Genomic DNA, 22,277 nt, shown 5'->3' with positions numbered 1-22,277 from the left:
CAAAATTTTGCTCTTTGTCCCTGACACACTAATACACAAGACATAAATATTTAAGGAAAAAAAATATATATAAATGGGTGCATAAGACTTTTTGCAGTCACTGTTCTGCAACTCAATGAATGGAAATGACTGGAGCTTATTTAATTTACTATTGCTGCAGTGCACCTTATCCCTTGATAATCTATTCATTTTGAAATAAAAATGTTATTTAAATTTTAAAAAATGAGCTATATGATTCATTACATTTGCATGAATAGTACAATAATAGATAAAAGTGGGACTTTAGGGCAGATCGGTGTGTCAACGTTCAAGGTGAGCTCTAACAAGCATAATGAGGCTACACCCCTCTCTCTCTCTCTCTCTCTCTCTCACACACACACACACACACAGGCACATGAACACGGACTGAACCAAACTATCGCTCTGTCATAGCTGGAGTGGAGAGAAAAGTAAAGGACTAACATGAGGAACATCATAAAGCAGTTAGGACAGAACTTATGTCTGTTTTTTACAATTATCATCATTTCACTCTTTGGGTATGTCCTTATTATTATTATCATTAGTAGTAGTAGCAGTAGTAGTAGTAGAAGCAGGTTGAAGAATCAGATCCAGGCTTTTTTTTATTGACGGAGAGAGAGCTAGACTGTGTGGTGTGATTTGGTTTGATAAATAATTTTTAAGATGATAAATAATTTTAAAGATGACTCTCTTTACATTTCAGCTTTACAAAAAGTGAAAAGTAGAAGAGCTACACTGTTTTTCATTCTGCTTAATATTGCCAAACACTTAATCTCCAAAAATCTGCAGCTGTGGCTGTGTAAAACTTGTATAAAGTCCCTAAGGACGAGTATACAAAAAAAATTGATACAAAAAAAATACAAATTACTGAGCAGTGTCTCTGCAAATAGACACAGTGTGATTTACCACAGCCTGAGCCATCTCAGGAACAGAAACTGTGGTTTCATTTGAACTTCGAGGCTTTTAACACGAAACACTGTCACAAAAGCATGTTTACAGAAAACAGCATGTTTAGATGATGAATAAAAAAGTGTTAGGAAGTAACCTTGAGTGGAACAAAAATGGAAACTCATTCTTTGCTAGAGGGATTATAAATAATGAGTGAAATCAAAATAAATTTATTTTCCACATTCCTTGTTTCTGGCTTGAGTTAATGGTTTACACCTGTCTACCTGTGTGTGGGCAGTTATAAACTGTACAAAGTATTTCACTGACAGTTATTCATTAACTTGCTGAGTTGCTGAGTATATTTGTGTGGTTTTTCTTGTACAGGTTACTTTACATTAGCTACACGCCCTCCAGAAACAGGTAAGCAGTACAAAACACACAAACACACACACACACAAACAGACTACACGAGTAGGAGGGTGTTATAGGAAACTCATTGAAAAGATAATACAAGGAAGCACAGATTACAAGGTACCAAACTAGGGAAGGAGAGATAGTCAACTATAGGCAGAATTACTGGTGCACCGGATCGTGTTTGCCCCTTCCTGAAAACACATCACTGTCTCCATCTATTTATCTAAAATAATTATACAAAAATAATATATTGTATAAAGCAGTAGCACTAATTATAGACACAAAAGATTGTGCCCTGCCACCCCACAGTATACCTCACAGTGGTTTAGTCCACTGCCTATGTGAATTGTGATTATAAAGCAATGGGTCATTCTGTGGCAGAGCGAGGGGTGACTGCTGTTCAGTAAGTAATGTGATAACGTTATCACCAAACAAAGCATGTGTCAGTCAGTCTTTTACATTTCCCAACCAATAAAACATTTCTAATAGTAACCAGACTGCATTCTGTTCACTCATATTCTTGTTTTATATTACTGCTCATATACCACACTTACATACAATTAGAAATGGATCATTTGTACCTGAATGCCTATTTCAGATTGTCTTAATGAATGTTTGAGATAATGAATGAATGTGTGGCCAAATTATATTACGAATATGATATTGTTGCTACATCCACAGCTGTATCCCCACCCCACCCCCCTCTGACCACCCACAACACTCCCCCTTCCCGCAACCCCTGATCGCAGAAATGAGGTTGTCGTATTTGCAATGTAAGAGGTTATGTATGAGGTTAGAGCAAGTTAAAGCATGCTGTCAGTTCTCATGGTCGCAAAGCTAACAAACTACAGCCATTCATTCTGTACTAGATGTACCTACAAGTTACAACAGTTAATGTCTTCTGGCTTTGCAGCTTTCGTTTCTACTTAACAAGTAGTCAAAACAAAATCTCTCAACCCATTAAGTATGATGGAGATTCATCTAAGTGCCAAATGTCATTGTACTTCTCATTATGAAATCTTTTGTCCAATAAAATCATTTTGTTTACACAATTGCTCATGGATAAGGTGCTAGGCTGGGTCACCACTGTTTGGCTAAACAGCAATACAAAGAAAAGTGAAAAACCTGGGAGGAGGTCCACAGCCATCTAGAAGTGGTTGTTCAAAGGCATGAGAAATTTACAGATTGTTGTCACAGTGAGACACCAACCACTGAACCAAGGTGTATATACAATCCCAAATATACAACAGAAGCAAATCTACAGGGCCTGACAGCATCAGCCCCAAAGTGCTGAAGACCAGGGGTGCCTCCCAGTACTCAAACTGATGCTCCTTGTCCCCTCAATCCTGCATCCTTTAGCCTGTCAACCAGAAATCATTTTAAGCCTGCCAGTTTTATTGGATCTTTAAATGCACTCCTAGGAAGACAAGATGCTTCTACATCAAGGATACACAAGATGAACTATTTTTAATAATAATAACAATAATAATAATAATAATAAGTTTATTTTATATAGCGCCTTTCTGCAGACTCAAGGTCACTTTACAATATGAAAATAGATAAACATGACAGCAAAGAACAAAAGTAAATAAACAAGAAATCCATGGCATGAATCAGATCATACAGTCAGAGATCAGAAAAACAAGAAAGAAAAAGATGTGTTTTAAGGTGGGTTTTGAAATCCTATAATGAAGAAAGATCACGTATGTTTATGGGAAGACTCATCCACCAAACGATGCTAACCTGTGGCGTGGAATTAACAGTAGACCAGTATCTGAAGAGCGTAATGTGCGAACTGGGGAGTAAGTATGAATGAGATCAGAAATGTATGGGGGGCGAGACCATGAAGTGCTTTGAAGGTGATGAGGAGAATCATGTATTGAATACGAAAACGAACAGGTAGCCAACTAAGTCTGTGTAGGATGGGAGTAATATGAGAGGATTTCTTAGAAAAAGTGAGAACCCTAGCTGCAGAGTTCTGGATATACTGGAGCTTATTTAATGTTGTGTTTGGTAGACCATAGAAAAGAGAATTACAGTAGTCGAGTAGAGAAGTGATGAAGGCATGAACCAGTGTGTCAGCGTCATTGATATTTAAAAAGGGAAGTAAACGAGCAATATTACAGATGTGAAAGAAGGCAGATTTAGTGAGTGAAGAAATGTGAGGCAGGAAGGAGAGAGAAGAGTCAAAGATTATACACAGGTTTTTAATGGTGGTGGAAGATCGAACCAAAATCCCAGCAATGTTGTCATTATCAGCATAGAAAGGAGCAACATTTTTTGGTGAACCGACAAGTAGTAGATCTGTTTTATCAGTGTTGAGTTTGAGAAAGTTACTGGTCATCCAAGCATTTATATCATTAATACAAGCTGTTATGGAGTTGGTGGGAAAAGGAGAGTTGTGTTGAGAACTGATATAGAGCTGTTGAGAACTGATATAATGTTACCTAAAGGGAGCATATAGATGATGAAGAGTAAAGGCCCAAGAACAGAACCCTGAGGAACACCGTGAGGGACAGGAGCAGTAGAGGACTTAGCCTGGCGAACAGAGATGTAATGCTCACGGTCAGGCAGGTAAGAAGTGAACCAAGATAGGGCAGTTCCAGAAATACCAAGAGCAGAAAGTCGGGAGATTAGAATACTGTGAGAGATAGTGTCAAAAGCAGAGGAAAGATCTAACAGAATTAAAATGCTAATGGAGCCAGAGTCAGTGGCCATAAGAAGGTCATTGACAACCTTAAGAAGAGCTGTCTCAGTGCTGTGAAGAGTGCGAAAACCGGACTGGAAACATTCATAGAGGTTATGAGATGACAAATATGACTGAAGTTGAGCAGCAACAACTTTTTCAAGTAGCTTTGAGAGAAGCGGAAGATTTGAAATTGGTCTGTAATTGGCCATATCAGAGGGATCAAGGCCGAGTTTCTTTAACACTGGTGTGACAGCTGCAGTTTTTAATTCGAGAGGAACAACACCAGTGCTGAGTGGGTGAGAAATGAGAAGTGAAATGAACCACAAAATAACAGGTGCAGAGTTTTTGAGTAGAGCAGTAGGAGCAGGATCAAGATGACAGAAAAATGGATTAGATTTTTTGAGTAGCTCAGAGATATAAGCAGGGGTTGGAGGGTCAAAATCAGTAAAAGTATCAGGTGCAAAATCAAAGGGGAAGTCATGTGAGTGGATAGGGGAGTTCATTGTTGGAAAGAGATTATATATATGCGATTCATTTTATTTTGCAAGAAGTGTAAGAATGACTCACAGAGGTCTACTGAGTTACTCATGACAGGTGCAGGAAGGTTAGTGAGTTTATTGACTAAAGAAAACAGTGTTTTAGGACGGGAGGATGCATTGGTAATGAGGGCAGAATAGTAACTGGAGCGTGCAGTATTTAAAGCAGATTTATATCGTTGAATATGGTCCTTGTAAGCAATAAGATGCACATTCAAACCAGTTTTCCTGTAAAGGCGTTCAAGGCGACGACCAGTAGTTTTCAGTTTGCAAAGTGCAGGGGTAAACCAGGGAGACGTATGTGAAGAAGGAACAAGTCTGTATTTAAGGGGGGCATGTATATTAAAGGCAGTAGAAATAGAGGAATTATAATTCCTCTTTAAACTATATATATATATATATATATATATATATATATATATATATATATATATATATATATATATATACACACACACATAATTATAATTCCTTTATAAAATTATATTTTTATTGCAAAATGTGATGTAAGACTATGGTATAAATTCTCCACCTCCCCAAAGAACAAATATCAGGATTGAGAGGTATTAAATTTGATTACAGTGCTGGGAATCACAACCCACCATTATCAAAGCTATGATATCGTCTGACATGCTTGGATAGGCCATTGTTAATAGCCTATAATAGTTCTAGGGTGGCCAATCATATATCAGGGGTGGACACGGGCATGCCAAGCCAGCCCTTCAGGTTCACTGGCAAAAGCTAAATGTCCATACAAGGAAAAAAATGTGGTCCTATTAAGGAGATGAATGTGTACTGACATTACTGAACTTTGCCTTCCTTCATATACATACATGTATGTGAATGCTATAATGTGTGTGTGTGCGTTTGCAAGGGATGTCAGACGGCCAGATGTTGCCACAACGACCCCATGGTTAGCTCCGATTGTGTGGGACGGAATATTTGATCTGAAGATGATTGACAAGATCTACAAACAACAGAACATCACCGTGGCAACCACTGTCTTTGCTCTGGGAAAGTACGTTATTACACTTACCACATGCAAAATACTGTGGGTAACGCTGTGTGAGTAGACTGAAGGTAAAGTAGCTGTACTTAATTTAGAGACATCTTCTTTTCAGACATTCTTATCATACCACAATGTTTCTCAAAATGAGAATAAAAACTTAATTGCGCACATCGATGTACATGTCAGTTACCAGGTTGCAGGTGAAAGTTTGCAGGTGAAAGAGCAAAACCTCTCTCCATTACAAGAGCTTATCTTCAACAAGACTTTAACAAGACTTGTGGCAGCTAGGGGGTGTGTGTGTGTGTGTGTGTGTGTGTGTGTGTATACATATATGGAAAGGGAAACTGTGGAAAGGGAGTATAAGAAAGAAAATTACATAAATAGTAGGCCTACTCTTGTAGACGTACTATTATATTAAATATTATATAATATCTTGTATATTTTCTTTGCACTGAGCCAGTTCCTTAACCACACAAGCTTTTTCACATGGTCAGATGACAGGGAGAGGTTGTTTTCACTGTCTGGGCATATTGTGCAGAAGAAGAGAGCTTCCCTGTCATCTGACCATGAGCAACCATGAGAGCTGCTTTTTTCTTAGGCGGTTCAGACTTTGCTGGTTTCTTTGGTTGTGCAGGCCTCCCTTCCCTAAACAAGACATTGATTGCAATCCATACCTCAGCACTCTCAGCTCTGTGCAGACATTTGAGGTCCTAGGATGAAGTGCTATCACAATCCTCAGCCATGTCATGTTTGTTTTTTACTTGCGTTTCTCCATGTCTCTTGCAAAGTTTTGCTTGAATCTTACCACATAGTCTGGGTCATGCTCACTAGTCTTCATCACTCGTGATAGAAGGCACAAAGCTAGCAGCACCACTGAGCATGAAACAAACTTTTCTCCCCCAAGAAGTTCAGTCATGTACCTGCAATAACTGAGAATTCAGTTAGGAGCTTGTTACATTCACTCACGCAAGGGCTCAGTGGTACTGAACATCAGCAAGATGAACACAACTGAAAATAGTCCTTCACACTAAATTATAACCCTGCCTTCAGACCTGGACAACACAACTGAGTGTTAACAAAGCATCCAGACTTTGATTTAATTTTTCATTATCTGTGCCCTACTGGACATGTTGATGAAGTGCAAGTATTAAGGCAGATACCTCATATCATTCCTTATATTGTCTCATGGAGTTTTTCCTTGCCACTGTCGCCTCTGGCTTGCTCATTAGGGAAAAATTCATATATTTAAAATTTATATCCTGGATTTATATATTTCTGTAAAGCTGCTTTGTGACAATGTCCACTGTTAAAAGCACTATACAAATACAATTGAATTGAACTGAGTTCATGTATTGCTGCAACTCAATACACATCACAAACTCTGCCAACCACTAACCAAAACTGTCTCCAGCTTAGGCTATTTCACCAGCTCAGCCGCAGTTGGCATGAAGATGTTGGTTGCCTGTAGGGCCAATGTAGCTGTCATTTGTCATGTGAAATGGAATTGTTTTAGTTGACTTAATTGGCTACCGCGCATGTGCAAGGCGGGAAAAACTTCCGGTTTTGTTTTGGAGATGCCCCTCACATGTGTTTAATAAAAGGGACGTGCATTGTTCAACAAAAAGCCTGACGACTTGTGTTGTTAATATCGGCGACAAACGCCACATGGTGTCAGAAGCAAAAAACCGAGTAGAAGACGAAATTTCGAACATGAGTTGTTGCGAGAACTGAAGTGTGCATCGCCATGGCAAAGTTCACCCCGCCCGAGCAGTTTGACTTTTCCAAGCCCGAAGCGTGGCCGGACTGGAAACAGAGGTTTGCCAGATATCGAGTCGCATCACTGCTTACGGAGGAGGATGAAGTAGTGCAGGTAAATGCCCTGATTTATTCGATGGGAGCGGAGGCTGAGCACATATTCAAGTCGTTTACGTTCCATAACGAGGGAGATAGCGACAAATATTCTGTGGTAATGGCCAAATTTGATGAACATTTCATCCCGAAACGCAACGTTATCTATGAACGTGCTAAGTTCCATTCGAGAGTTCAACTTCCCGGCGAAAGTGTGGAAGCATTCGTCAGGCAGCTGTACGAGTTAGCTGAAAACTGTGATTTTGGTGCACAAAAAGAAGAGCAGATGCGCGATCGCATAGTAATTGGAATTCGTGATAAGCAAGTGTCACAAAAACTGCAAATGAAAAGTGACCTAACATTGCGCACTGCCATCGAAATGGCCAGACATTGTGAATTAATAAAATCTCAGAACACAGAGGGAGTAAAGAGTGCGGAGCATGTGGATAACGTAAAATCAGTTAAAAAGAAAGAATACAAGAGGACTGGCAACTTAGCAAAAATGCACAAAAAGACGAGAAAAGGAACATGCACAAGATGTGGACGAAATCATGACAGTGAACAGTGTCCTGCAAAAGGAAAAAAATGCATGAAATGTAATAAAGTTGGACACTTTGCAGCAGTGTGTCACTCAAAAGCAGCAGTACAGGAGATAACTGAAGCTGATGAGGACGAATGCATGTTCTTAGGATCAGTTGAGCAGAAACAAAGCAGGGTTGCATTGTTAGCAGAGGATGAACCACCATGGCGCACCACTCTAACCTTAGCACGTACACCAGTCTCATTTAAAATCGACTCCGGTGCTGATACCTCAGTGATGTCTGAGACTACCTATGAAACACTACAGAACAAGCCTAAACTCAGTGCAGTGAAAAACACTCTTCAAAGTCCAGGCGGCGTTGTGGCCACGAGGGGGCAATTTTTAGCCAAAATTAAAGCCCATGTCAATGGCCAGCTACGAAATTGCTGCTTTCGTGTCGTAGTAGTCAAAACTAGTGGAGAAAACCTCCTAAGTCGAACAGTGGCAACCAAACTAGGCTTAATTAAGCGCATTGACGAAGTCAGTATGTTTAGTGGTGTGGGCACGCTAAAAGGAGATCCAGTGAAAATCACCTTAAAAGATGGCGCACAACCATACAGCGTAGCTGCACCACGACGGGTTCCTATTCCCTTACTCCCTAAAGTAGACGAGGAGCTAAAAAGGATGGAGTCAATGGGCATAATAGAAAAAGTAACAGACCCAACCGAATGGTGTGCACCCATGGTTCCGGTAATAAAAAAAAATGGAAAAATAAGAATCTGTGTGGGCTTGAAAAGACTTAATGAGAATGTGAAACGTGAGAAGTTCATCTTGCCCACTTTGGACGATATACTCCCCAAGCTAGCCAAGAGCACAGTGTTCTCCAGTTTAGACGCAGAAAGTGGATTTTGGCAAATACCCCTAGAGGAATATAGCGCACGCCTGACCACCTTTATCACACCGCTAGGTAGATATTGTTTTAAACGGCTTCCTTTCGGCATCACATCAGCGCCTGAAATTTTTCAACGGAAAATGTCAGAGCTGCTGCATGGGCATGATGGGACAGTTGTATACATGGATGACATCTTAGTTTTCGGAGAAACACAGGAAATACATGATGAGAGACTTAAGAGGGTCATGGAGACCATACGAGCCTCTGGACTGAGGCTCAATAAGGATAAATGTCGGCTTAGCCAGCCAGAACTGAACTTCCTAGGACAGGTGGTGACCAAGCACGGCATCGCCCCAAGCCCAGAGAGGGTCACAAATGCAAGCATTCACAGAAGTAAAGCACTTAATTTCGTCAGCCCCTGTCTTACAGTTTTTCGACCCTGCAAAGCCAACAGTCGTTAGCGCAGACGCCAGCAGTTATGGGCTCGGAGGAGTGCTTATGCAGAACCATGATGGACGGTTGAAGCCTGTGGCATTCTGCTCACGCACGCTGACCGACGCTGAAAAGAGGTACGCCCAGATCGAAAAAGAATGCCTCGCAGGAGTGTGGGCCTCTGAGCATTTCTACCAGTACCTATGCGGCCTAGAAAAATACAAGCTGCTTACAGACCACAAGCCATTAGTAACCCTCATCAACTCGAAAGACCTCGACACCACACCCATACGTTGTCAGCGCTTGCTCATTAGGTTAATGAGGTTCAACCCAGTTGCTGAATATGTTCCAGGGAAACATCTAGTAGTCGCGGATGCTCTGTCTAGGCACCCCATGGCGGACATTCCACCGGGTGACCTAGAAGCAGAGATTAAAGCATACGTAGATTCAGTGGAGGATGAACTGAGGGTGAGAAAGCCGATCATGGAACAGATCAAAGACAAGACAGGAACGGATGGTGAACTGCAGTGTGTCCTCAGGTATATCCGCAATGGCTGGCCAGAACATTTGAAGAGCGTACCAGTGAAAGCGAATGCGTACTTCAAAGAGCGTGGCTCACTCAGTGAAGCCAATGGACTGGTGCTACGAGGCAAGCAGATTGTGATCCCTGAAAGTATGAAGGGAGACATGCTCCTGAAGATTCATCAGGGCCACCAAGGCCTTACTAAGTGCAGAGAGCGTTATAGAGGTGCTGTGTGGTGGCCTGGCATTGCAAGTGACGTGAAAAATCTTGTGTCATCATGCAAACACTGCAATATCCACAGGCCAAGCCAAAACAGAGAACCCCTGCTCACTACACCATTACCTGACTTACCTTGGCAGAAGCTTGCTGCTGACCTGTGCTAACACAAAGGTCGTCACTACCTGATTGTGACTGATTACTTTTCAAGATGGCTTGAAATCTTGGAACTGCCAAAGACAAACTCAGAAACAGTCATACAGAAGCTGAAAAGTGTCTTCACACGCTTTGGAATACCAGAGGAGTTAATGACTGATAATGGACCCCAATTCACAGCTGAACAGTTCAAATATTTTGCAGCAGAGTACGATTTCCAACATGTCACTTCAAGTCCTCATTTCCCACAATCCAACAGCATGGCCGAACGAGCTGTGAGGACTGCAAAATGGATTTTGAAACAGGACGACCCCCACCAGGCACTTCTAAGTTACCGTTCAACCCCTACAGAACCAACAAGGGAGAGTCCGGCCAGGCTGCTGATGGGTCGAGAAATCCGCACAACACTCCCAGTCCTGAAAGAGAGCCTTGCAGTGCTATGAAAAGTACTACAACCGCAAATACTCCACCAGACCTCTCCCACCACTTACTATCGGTGACAAAGTCAGGCTGAAGATCGATGGGGAAAAGGCGTGGACAACCACCGCAACTGTGCAGCGCCAGGAATTTATGCCGCGCTACTTCATTTTGGAGACTGAGCGAGGCGACACGCCCAGGAGGAACCGGCGCCACATCCAACTGGTGGGCCGAGAGCCCTCCTCACCATCAAAGATAGACTCTTCCCAACCGAAGGATCAACAGGGACACTGTGGGCCATCTGAGCAGGACTTGGAGCAGAGCAAGAGTGACGTTCCTTCTGAACCCCACTGTTCACCTAAACCCTTGGGTCAAGTCATCACCAGGTTTGGAAGAACTGTAAAACCAAACCCCAAGTATGCTAGTTAACTGCGATGACGGACATTAAGGGCAGAATAATCCCTGTCCCATCTCAAGGGATCGTGGTAGTCCACCCACACCCTTAGTTAGTTAGTTGTTGTTGTAAAACAAACAAACAAAATAATAATAATAATAATACAACGTTTTACGAAAAAGAAACACTAAAGAACCCTTTTGTTTGTTGTGTAGCAGAGATTTGTTTTGTTTAGATAACAATCATTAATAGAAGACAAAACAAAGAGGGTTAATATTATTGTTATGTATACTTATACTTGAAAAGGGGGGAGATGTCATGTGAAATGGAATTGTTTAAGTTGACTTAATTGGCTACCGTGCATGTGCAAGGCGGGAAAAACTTCCGGTTTTGTTTTGGAGATGCCCCTCACATGTGTTTAATAAAAGGGACGTGCATTGTTCAACAAAAAGCCTGACGACTTGTGTTGTTAATATCGGCGACAAACGCCACATCATTGGTTGTTGTTTTCTCTGCACATTTTTCATCATCTTCAGAGTTGAGTTCCATCTGGTTGGCATGGCCTGTGTCGGGACTCTGTCTTTTGTCCTTTTGCAGTTTGTTGTTTGAGCTCTGCTGCGTTTGCTGCACTATGTTTGAAATGCCCTATAATGTTTCTGCATTTGGCTAATGCAGTTTCAAATGAACTGCTGTGCAGAGACACTGTGATGGAGCCTGTGTGCAAGGCAAATGCTCAAACGCCACTTGTCTGGCTGCTACTATAATCATGTGAGCACTATCTGTGCTGAATGTGCTGATTTTATTTTCAGTTCCACTTTTTAGCTACTTGCATAAATTGCACACTTCAGCATAACGTTTCTCCTCTGTTTTCTTGACCGTCATTGCATGTGACTGAAGTTTTCACCATTCATCAAAATAATGCTCTGATGCCAATGGAATTGTTGTAGATCAAGTGCACCACTTCATGGCAACAGTATTCCCTAATGGCAGCACAAGGGGGACCTACAGAATATTAGGCAGGTGGTTTTAATATTATGGCTGATCAGCGTATATAAACAATTTTTATTTTATGACTGCTACATTAAAAACATTAAAAACACCTTAGATTTCCAAACATTAGTTTTCCAGCACAAAAATAAATGTTACAGAAAAATTGGATGTCAGTAAAGAAAGCAGCATATTACATAAGAGACCACTTTTCAGACAAAAATCATAATGAAGGCTGCTGGGTTTCGCTGCAGAAATTAGAAGCAAGTGTGACAGTCATAGTCTCCAGAAGAACTGTGGCTTCTTCTGCTAGATGCTGAGTAACAATTACAGCTCATTTCCATATAAATCTGCACACACTGAACCTGAGACATTCTGTACCTGCTCCTCTTGTTAAAGCAAATGATCGGGACATCAAATATTGACTTTGTTCCATTTATTACTGTTTATTGCTCTTTATAGTATTGTTGAAATGTTGGGTGTTGGTCTCCTCATTTAATTTTCATTCTCTGCTCATAAGTATGAGCATCAAAAGACTTTTCTTAAATCAGGCTGATAACATTAGCAGTGCCAAAAAAGACAACATTTTCACACCAAAAAAGCAGCTAAGTAGCTAGGTTAAGAAGGTAGAGACAGCTAGCTAGGTAGAACTTTATACTTACAATTCTGACTGGTGCTAATGTTTAAGTTTGATATGTTCTTTACTGTTTCAGTGATTGGCAAGTGGTTATGAGGTTTAGCCCCTTTGAGAAATCGCAAATTCTCATATGAAGAATCTGTGTATCTACGTGGGACGAATCAATACCACACTATCCAATAATTCTTGAAATTTTTATTCTATGCAAAACCCAGTGACTGAAGTTGTGTGAGTTACACAGTAAGAAACAGATATGAATGCTAACCCCATGTCTAACCCTAACAATAGTCTTTGAAACTTTCCATACGATTTGATTAATGCAAATTGTTATGAATTTGTAACTGCGAGACCATGTTGAACAGAACTGATGACTAAACCTTTGTTTCTCACGTATATTAGTGGTCATTTGTTTCTCCGTTGCTCCATATATTTATCTGTTTCCAACATGACTCGTTAACAATTTGTCAGTCAGTAACTTCAGAGATTAATCTGCTCCATCATTAACAAACTGAATCAAATGATCAATTTTCCTGCAGGTATGTGCGTTTCCTGAAGGACTTCCTAGAGTCGGCGGAGCAGCACTTCATGGTGGGCTACCGAGTGCATTATTACCTGTTTACAGATCGCCCGAACAAAGTTCCCGTGGTAACACTGGGGGAGGGGCGTCAGTTGACTGTGATAAAAACAGCAAGCTCAAACCGCTGGCAGGAAATCTCGCTACACAGGATGGGGATGATTGAGAAGCTCATTGAAGAGAAGCTCAGGAACAAGGCAGACTACATATTCAGCCTCGACGTCGACTCCAAATTCTATGCTCACTGGGGGGCGGAGTCTCTGGGCGATCTTGTTGGCGTGCTGCATGCCTGGTATTTCAGAACATCTCGAAAAGGTTTCCCATATGAGAGGCGTCCTGAATCTCAGGCCTTCATACCTATAGAAGAAGGAGACTACTACTACGGAGGGGCCGTGATCGGAGGGCGTCTCGACAAAGTGCTCAAGCTGGCGAAGACGTGCCGCATGCAGCTGGAAGCGGACCGAGCAAAACAAATCGAAGCGGCATGGCAGGAAGAGTCTCACCTGAACAAGTACTTCCTGTACAACAAACCCACCAAGTTGCTCTCACCTGAATACCTGTGGGATGACATAAAATGGAAACCCAGCTACATGAAAGTGGTGCGTTTCTCACAGGTGGTCAAAAACTATGCTGAGATTCGACCCAACCCTTAATGAACTGGTCCTCCACCAATTCAAGACCTTCCTTACCCTTGGTGACAACACCTCTTTGTGGAAGCTATCCTATTTTTTTTTTTGACAATGGACACAACAGAATGCCTACCAGTGCTGCTGTCATAGAAAATTACTGATTATGCACTAACCTAAAATTCTTAATAAGGGTGTTGATTAATTTTCTATGACAGCAGCACTGATAGTCATTCCTGCATTAATGCAAATCACAAGATTATATTAATATGCTTGTTCTAATACTTTATCGTTTTTATAGTAACAGCTAATTCATAGGGTATACTAATTAACAGATTTTTAAAAGTATATTTTAACAAAGAAAGCTTTTTATAAGCAGATGTTTATTTTTCATTTATAATAATAATATGTTTAATTTATAAAGCACCCCTCCAGAGCTCAAGGACACTTTACAATAGTAATACAATAAATGACTTGCCACCCATAGTAGAGAGGCGAGATCTAGGGACAGAGAGGAGTCCAGACCCAGAAGACCTGAGCAAGTAGATAGGGTTGTAGGGGAGAAGCAGTTCACTGAGATAGCGAGGTGCCAAACCATGAAATAATTTAAATATATGCAGGATTATTTTATATTTAATACGAAACGAAACCTGCAACCAGTGAATATCAAAGAGGATTGGAGTAATGTAATTTTTACTGCTGTAACAGTCTTCAGCACAGAAGATCTTGCATTTTTTCTTATTAACTTGAAGAGGATGTGACAGCAGGAACTAAATTGTTTTGTAACTGTTGCACAACATCGGGCCTCACTCATCAATCGTTGAGTAAAGTTGTGTGCAAATGTTTGCATAAAATTGAAAAAAAATTATGCCAGATTTACAAAAGTTTGGTAAATACTAATTTTCTTCGTATTCATGTGTGTATGGTGCTAAATGGCAATCAACCGTAAATTACCAGGCACAAGCACAGGCACGCCACAGCTGATTTGTGTTTGGTGACGCCAACAAAACTCCATAAAAAGGCCAAAATGGCTACTAATCAGCCAAAAAAAAGAATTTCTCTGGTCCAGAAGTTGAAATATTTTTGACTCCTGTCTAAGAGAATAAAAAAATATTATTTAATAATGTATCCAGCAGAGTCACATCACCAGAAAAGGCCAAAGTATGGAGAGAAATTACAGAGGTGATTCACTGACGTCCATCCAGCGCAATATAAGTGGTGTGACACAAAAACTGTTAATCGCCAGAGTTTCTCTGCTACCAGGGGCCAAAGCTTTTTAAAACTGACCAGATGCCATGGTAACAGAAACGGAAGCGATTTATAAGCAAGCTTTCATCCTCCAAAAAAAATAAATAAATCATACCGGCCTCTAAATATCCGTTCGCTCCTAACGGCATCATGTGTAAACTCTTCCAGTAATAATGGAAATTCAAATAATGCGGGTGGGAGAGGACGCTGGCGTTGTCTGTTTGCCGCTTCTCCACTCGAGTTTTAACTAGTTTTAACTGTTAAAATAGCAATACAACGTTAGAACTACTTCTGCATAACATTTGGGTCTGTTATACGGATTTTACCGACTCGGACTCTACTTGGCTAATTGATAGCAAGTCCCTGCGGGCAGCTAACCGGCTGCAGCTTTTCCTGGCTCTGCCTGCATTCCCAGCGCTTACAGCTCCTTTTGGTGCTCACTACGATTTATCTCTTCTGGTCTCGATTTCTCCAGCCACATCACAGATGATTTCTTGCTGCCGATTTCTTCCCTTTCTTTCTATACTTCCCTACTTTGTATACTGCTAGCGGCTAACAACAGACGTGGAGCCCGTGTGACTGGCATAATGAACTACTCGGCCACTCAACTGATAGAATATAACAACCATAACATTCCAGCTTGTATATCAGTCATTAAAGAACTTGGACTCCTACGTCGGCCCCGGTACATCCACAGAAGCTCTCGGCAAAAGTTTGCTTACTCCCGGTCTGGTAACGAAATACCTTCCGTTTGGGCAGCTGTGCGCCCTGTAGCATCTCTTCCACGTCATCAGAGGACTGATAATCTGTTGATTAGTAGCACTGGAGATCCTGCAACAGCGCCACACATGGAGCCAAACAGAAAACGTGGAGTGGATTTCAGCCTACTTCGGCCAGTAAGGAGATTCACTGCTTCATCTAAAATTAAAATTGAACTGTTTAATACACAATCCCTCACTAACAAATCCTGCTTTATACATGATCATATTCGGGACAAAAGTTTGGACATAATGTGCCTCACAGAAACCTGGCATCAACCAGATGTTTTTTCTGTTTTAAATGAGACCTGTCCTCCTGGCTACTGTTATTTCCAAAAAGCTTGTAGCACTGGCCGTGGTGGTGGCCTGGCTGTCATCTACCGCAGTCACCTAGATCTGTCCCCTCTGGCCCTCCCTGAGCTGTCTTCCTTTGAATGTCTGGCATTTAATTGTAAGCCCCCTTTCACAATGACAGTACTATTAATCTACCGGCCAACCAAACTAAATGCATGCTTCATCTCAGAGCTATACAATTTTCTTTTAATCTTCTGCACAACCTCTTCCAATATAATAATACTTGGAGATTTTAACATTCATATCAACAACCCCTCTTGCCATCTTGCTACAGAATTCCTTCAGTTATTGGATTGCTTAAACCTCAAACAATATGTTGATGTTCCTACACACACTAAGGGGAACATTCTTGATTTGGTCATTACTGAGTCTCCCCTTTTAAATGCACCATTTGTGTATGATCTGGGTGTATCTGACCATAAGGTCATCTCCATCGAGCTGCCTTTTCTGTCTTCCCACATCAAGCCCAAACGTGAAATACGTTTCAGAAATCTGAAAAACATTAACACAGAAAACTTGACCTTAAGCCTTCAACATCTTCATTCTGTAAATGTCTCATCAGTCACTGAATCTGTGGAATCTTATAATAAGATACTGAGCAGCATTTTGGATCTTCATGCACCCATCAAAGTTAGGACAATTGCATTTTCTCGCTCAGCTCCCTGGTTCACAAGTGACCTGCGGAAAATGAAAGCAGCTGGACGTGCCATTGAGCGGCGGTATAATGCTTCTGGACTTACTGTTCACAAGCTGGCCTATCGGGACCACCAAAAAGCTTATTTGAAGTCCATCAAAGAAGCACGGTCACAGTACTATTCAAATATTATTCACAATAGTTCTGCCAATTCCAAACAGTTGTTCTCCACCATAAATCACCTCCTTAAACCTCAAATTGCTCCACTCACAGGAGCTACAGAAGAACAATGCAATGATTTTATGACCTTTTTTAAAACCAAAATTGACAAAATTCACTCCTCTTTTTATGTTCCTTCCTCCTTGTCTGCCCCAACTGCTGACCCGCAGTCTGATATTTCGATCCTGCTTTGCTGCTTCCCAGAAGTTACTCAACATGAGGTCGAAGACACCATCAGGGGGATGAGATCCTCCACATGTGCCCTCGACCCTTTTCCTACACCTCTGTTGAAAGCAAATATTTCTGCCATCAGTCCCCTTATCACCATAATAATAAACCAATCCCTTCAGACTGGCCATGTACCGTCTGCCTTGAAAACGGCCATAATCAGACCATTACTTAAGAAACCCTCAATTGATCCTCAAATTTTTGCTAACTATAGGCCCATATCCAACCTGCCATTTCTCTCTAAGGTTCTGGAGAAAGTAGTTGCCAGCCACCTTCAAGACCACCTCAAACACAATAACATTTTTGAAAAGTTTCAGTCTGGTTTCCGTTCCGCTCACAGCACGGAAACAGCCTTAGTGAGAGTCACAAATGATCTGCTGATGACAGCTGATGCTGGTTCACCATCACTTCTTGTCCTTTTGGATCTTTCTGCAGCGTTCGACACCGTTGATCACGGTATACTTCTCAACAGGCTACACCACTCCGTTGGACTTAATAACACCGCCTTGCGTTGGTTCGAGTCATACCTTGCAGACAGATCTGAATTTGTGGCCATGGGAAGCTCAAGGTCCCGTTCACATGCTGTTAGATGCGGAGTTCCACAGGGATCAGTTCTTGGACCTATTTTATTCATTCTTTACATGCTCCCCCTTGGCAAAGTCATCAGTCGCTTGGGAATTTCTTTCCATTGTTACGCTGATGATACACAACTATATATGAAAACTGATGCTCACTCATCATCATCGTCATCAACTTTACCTACACTCACTGCCTGTCTGGAGGAGATAAGGGCATGGATGAATCATAACTTTCTCCAGTTGAACAGCTCAAAAACAGAAGCCATCCTCATTGGTTCCCCTCATCAGATCAGAACATCTACCATAACTTGTATTACATTCTCTGGCCAGGACATCCCCCTATCACCATTAGTTACAAATCTTGGTGTTAGGTTTGACCCTCATTTAACCTTTGAGGCTCACATTAAACATCTTTGCAAAACATCATTTCATCACCTCAGGAATATAGCCAGACTCCGTCCTACACTCTCCCTACATGATGCTGAGAAACTCGTCCACGCCTTTGTCTCCTCCAGACTGGACTACTGCAACTCTCTTCTCATCGGGATCCCTAGCAAGAGCATCCAGAAACTCCAGCACATACAGAATAGTGCCGCTAGGATCCTGATGAGAGTGCGTAAATACCAATTCTTCAATCATTACAATGGCTTCCCATTTCCGCCCGGATTGAATACAAGGTCTCCCTCCTCACACATCAGTGCATCTATGGCAATGCCCCCACTTACCTTAAAGAACTCCTCACCCCACAGATTTCAGCACGTCCCCTCCGCTCCACAAACACTCATCGTCTCCTCCCCCCTAGGACTAATACCCGCACCATTGGGGATCGAGCCTTTTGCGCCGCTGCTCCTCGCCTGTGGAACGCCCTCCCTGAACATCTGAGGGCTCCACAAATGACTGATGGTTTTAAAAGGGGTTTAAAAACATACCTTTTTAAAAAGTGTTTTAATATAGTTTAAATTTCTGTGCTAATCTCAGTTGGCAGCTGGTTTTAATTGCTGTTTTTTTGTAGCACTTTGAGATTTTCTTTAAAATGTAAAGTGCTTTATAAATAAAATGTATTATTATTATTATTATTATAATATCAAATCTGCCATTTGCACCTTAAAGCTACCATCTGCACAGACCTGTCCCGCCCTCCGTTTATACACAGGGATTTCATCTTAATTAAAAAACTAGTAGTCTTATTTGTCTTAAAATGGATTTGGATTGGCTTGTTGTCTTTCATGAATAGGTTGACATGAATAGGTTGTTGATCTCCTGACCCTCGGCTACACCTTGACCTTGATTCTGGTTTCCGTATTTGTCTAGATTGCTACGTTGAGTAAAGCTCTGCGCTTGCATCCGTACCTGCAAACCTGATACCTGTCAGGTTAGCTCATTTTAGCTAGTTAGCATTAGCAGTGAAGGTAAGAGATGAAACACACACAAAAAAGTAAATGTTTAAATGACCGTTTCATGCAAAATATGCAAACCTTTACATATTTTGTGTTGAATCTTCATCACACAAAAATATCTCAGAAGAGCAGTTTTCATTTTTTCTAATAAAAGCAGCAGATCAACAAAAACAGCAGCTAATCAACCAGTTTGTGAGCCGTTAGCGAGGGGGACCATAAGATGCAGTTCGGTCTTTCAGCTTCATTAAACACATCCTATCAAAAAATAAATAAATAAAATAAAATGGTCTAACTATAAGAAAGTGCTAAGAATTAAATATTTATGCTCATCACACAGAAAGTTTTATTAACAAAAACATGTAGAGGTTAAAAGAGTTGAAAGTAATATAGTTGCCCCTATATACAGAGAAGTCCATGATATTATGGGAAATTATGAAACAGTGGTTTGAATACCTCTGAGCTAACCTGACAGGATCTAACAACAGGGTCATGACATTACATGTTCATATTAGCTATCTAGCTAACATGAGCTAACCTGACAGTGACAGGTAAAATTTTTACGGCTATAAAATAAGCTAACTTCACAGGCTTTCTAAATCATACTCACAAAGGTTCCCAATCTTTGCTGCTAATGCTAGCTGTATAGCTAAAATAAACTAAACTGAAAGGATTTCTAATTCATAAATGTCCATAATTTTCACTATTAGAAAAAAAAGTCACTATTAGTGCTATTATAAGAGAACTTGACAGGTTAACTGCAAAATTCTTAGCCTACGTTTATATGCAGTCATAAAACTATGTTTGAGGATCATTCAAAAACGTCAGAACTGCGTCTTTGTTTATATGTTGTCAAAATGTGTTTTTTTTTCTCCTGTGAATTACATACAGCAGCTCTGTTAACAGTACCATGCGTATAAGTGAGCAGGTTGAGAGAGCTGTAACTTGTCCTGTGTCGCCCTCTTCAGGATGTGTAACCTTCTCAGTTGCACAGTTCTCTCAAGACATCTTCATAATTCTTCATTTTTGATGTTTTAGATGTTGCAAAGTTGTCTTTTCATGTTGTCATGTAGCACAGCTACAAGGCAAGGTGCTGTACTTTATAAATACTATTTTATACAGATGAGTTTCAGATGAGTTTTTGGTCACTCAAAATGAGACAGTGTACATGTTAATTTGCATATTTTAACTGGAATTTACAGTAAATTATTTTGTGTATCCCTGGAGGACTAGTGGTTGGGCCACAGCGCTCTCACCACTGTGGCTGGGGTTCAACTCCCAGCCAGGGAACCGACCCCAGCCACAGTGCGCTCTTAGTGCCGGTCCCAAGCTGGAATTAGAGGTGCGTGTGTGGGATTGCTTTTTTTTTTTTATCATCACTGCTCCTGCAGGAATTCTGACCAATTCCCCCACTCCTACAGGAATTCTGACCAATCACACATGCTCCCACAGGAATTCTGACTAATTCTCTTCTCCTACAGGAATTCTGACCAATCGCACCCGCTTCCATAGAAATTCTGACTAATTCCCTTCTCCTACAGCAATTCTGACCAATCACACCTGCTCCCATAGGAATTCCGACTAACTCCCTTCTACAGAAATTCTGACCAATCCCACCCGCTTCCATAGAAATTTTGACCAATCACACCTCCCACCTGCAGGAATTCCTACTAATTCCCCTGCTCCTGCAGGAATTCTGAGCAATCACACCTCCCTCCTGCAGGAATTCTGACTAATACCCCTGCTCCTGCAGGAATTCTGAGCAATCACACCTCCCTCCTGCAGGAATTCTGACTAATTCCCCTCCTCCTGCAGGAATTCTGAGCAATCACACCTCCCTCCTGCAGGAATTCTGACCAATCACACCTGCTCCCACAGGAATTCTGACTAATTCCCTTCTCCTACAGAAATTCTGACCAATCACACCTCCCTCCTGCAGGAATTCCTACTAATTCCCCTGCTCCTGCAGGAATTCTGAGCAATCACACCTCCCTCCTGCAGGAATTCCTACTAATTCCCCTGCTCCTGCAGGAATTCTGAGCAATCACACCTCCCTCCTGCAGGAATTCTGAGCAATCACACCTCCCTCCTGCAGGAATTCTGACCAATCACACCTCCCTCCTGCAGGAATTCTGAGCAATCACACCTCCCTCTTGCAGGAATTCTGACCAATCCCACCCTCTTCCACAGAAATTCTGACCATTTCCACCCACTCCTGCAGGAATTCTGACAAATTTCTCCTGCTCCCACAGGAATTCTGACTAATCCGGCCCACTCCCACACATTCATAAAATATAACTTTAGGCTACTTTATTTTACAGTTAAATGGGACCCTGGCAGCAAAAAGTTCAAGAACCCTAGGTCTAATGAACTAGTTTAATCTATTTTTCAAAATCTAAACAAATAGTAATTTAAACCAAGCATTTACAAAGCCAACCAAGAGTTTCTTACTCTTCGTAGCACATTTCTTAGGCTTTCACACCTAGTTGTTTCACAAGCATCCATTTTTTTTGTTTTGCCACACCATTCCTTTTTTCAATTGCACAGGTTTGTGTTCTGTAACTGCTTAGAAATTTGCCTGAGTGTGCTTGGTGTGACACTTCTTATTGGATCTCGTGAATGTTTTAACACTGCATGTCACGCAAGTGCATTTATTAGAGAAAGGATTAACTACTTTATGGAGTTGTAACTTGGCTTTCATGCATGTTTGACAGCCCATGCTAATGTTAACTCTAGTTGAACCACAATACGTTTCGGGGTGGAGCTAATGCACCTTTAAGACATTTATTTATTAGATCAATTGTGTTTTTTGTCATCATGTTCAATTGGAGGCAAATATTTCTTTACACTTATAAATATGTCTTCTACCTTCTTTGTGCCGTTCTGAAAAGTATATTTTTTCTGGTCACAATGTCATCTGTGATGTTACCTCAATCCCTCCAGGTAATTACATATGAGGTCTTGTTTTGTAAAATATGTTCCATACCCATTTAATGTCAAGGCTGGAAAAACAAATGTGATTTCTAAAAAATAAAAAAAAATTTAAAAAAAAGAAAAACAGAAGTTTTTTTTTTTTTTTTTTTGAGGA

At 41.1% G+C, this 22,277-nt stretch overlaps 1 protein-coding gene across 2 annotated transcripts; it reads left to right on the top strand.

Moving 5' to 3' along the window:
- Positions 1 to 372: 372 nt before the first annotated feature.
- LOC113531290 (globoside alpha-1,3-N-acetylgalactosaminyltransferase 1) lies at positions 373 to 22,271 on the top strand. Of its 2 annotated transcripts, XM_026921903.3 has the most exons (4): positions 373 to 536; positions 1,291 to 1,326; positions 5,420 to 5,563; positions 13,113 to 22,271. In XM_026921903.3, exons 1-4 carry the CDS (start codon positions 463 to 465, stop codon positions 13,801 to 13,803), a joined length of 945 nt encoding a protein of 314 aa, XP_026777704.2. In that variant the 5' UTR covers positions 373 to 462; the 3' UTR covers positions 13,804 to 22,271. The 2 variants fall into 2 exon arrangements, with proteins under 2 accessions (XP_026777704.2, XP_026777705.2); XM_026921904.3 differs by lacking the exon at positions 5,420 to 5,563.
- The last annotated feature ends 6 nt before the right edge of the window (positions 22,272 to 22,277 follow it).

This window comes from Pangasianodon hypophthalmus, chromosome 27, assembly GCF_027358585.1.
Source record: "Pangasianodon hypophthalmus isolate fPanHyp1 chromosome 27, fPanHyp1.pri, whole genome shotgun sequence".
Classification (NCBI taxonomy): Eukaryota; Metazoa; Chordata; class Actinopteri; order Siluriformes; family Pangasiidae; genus Pangasianodon; species Pangasianodon hypophthalmus.
This window is presented reverse-complemented; position numbering and strand designations above follow the sequence as displayed.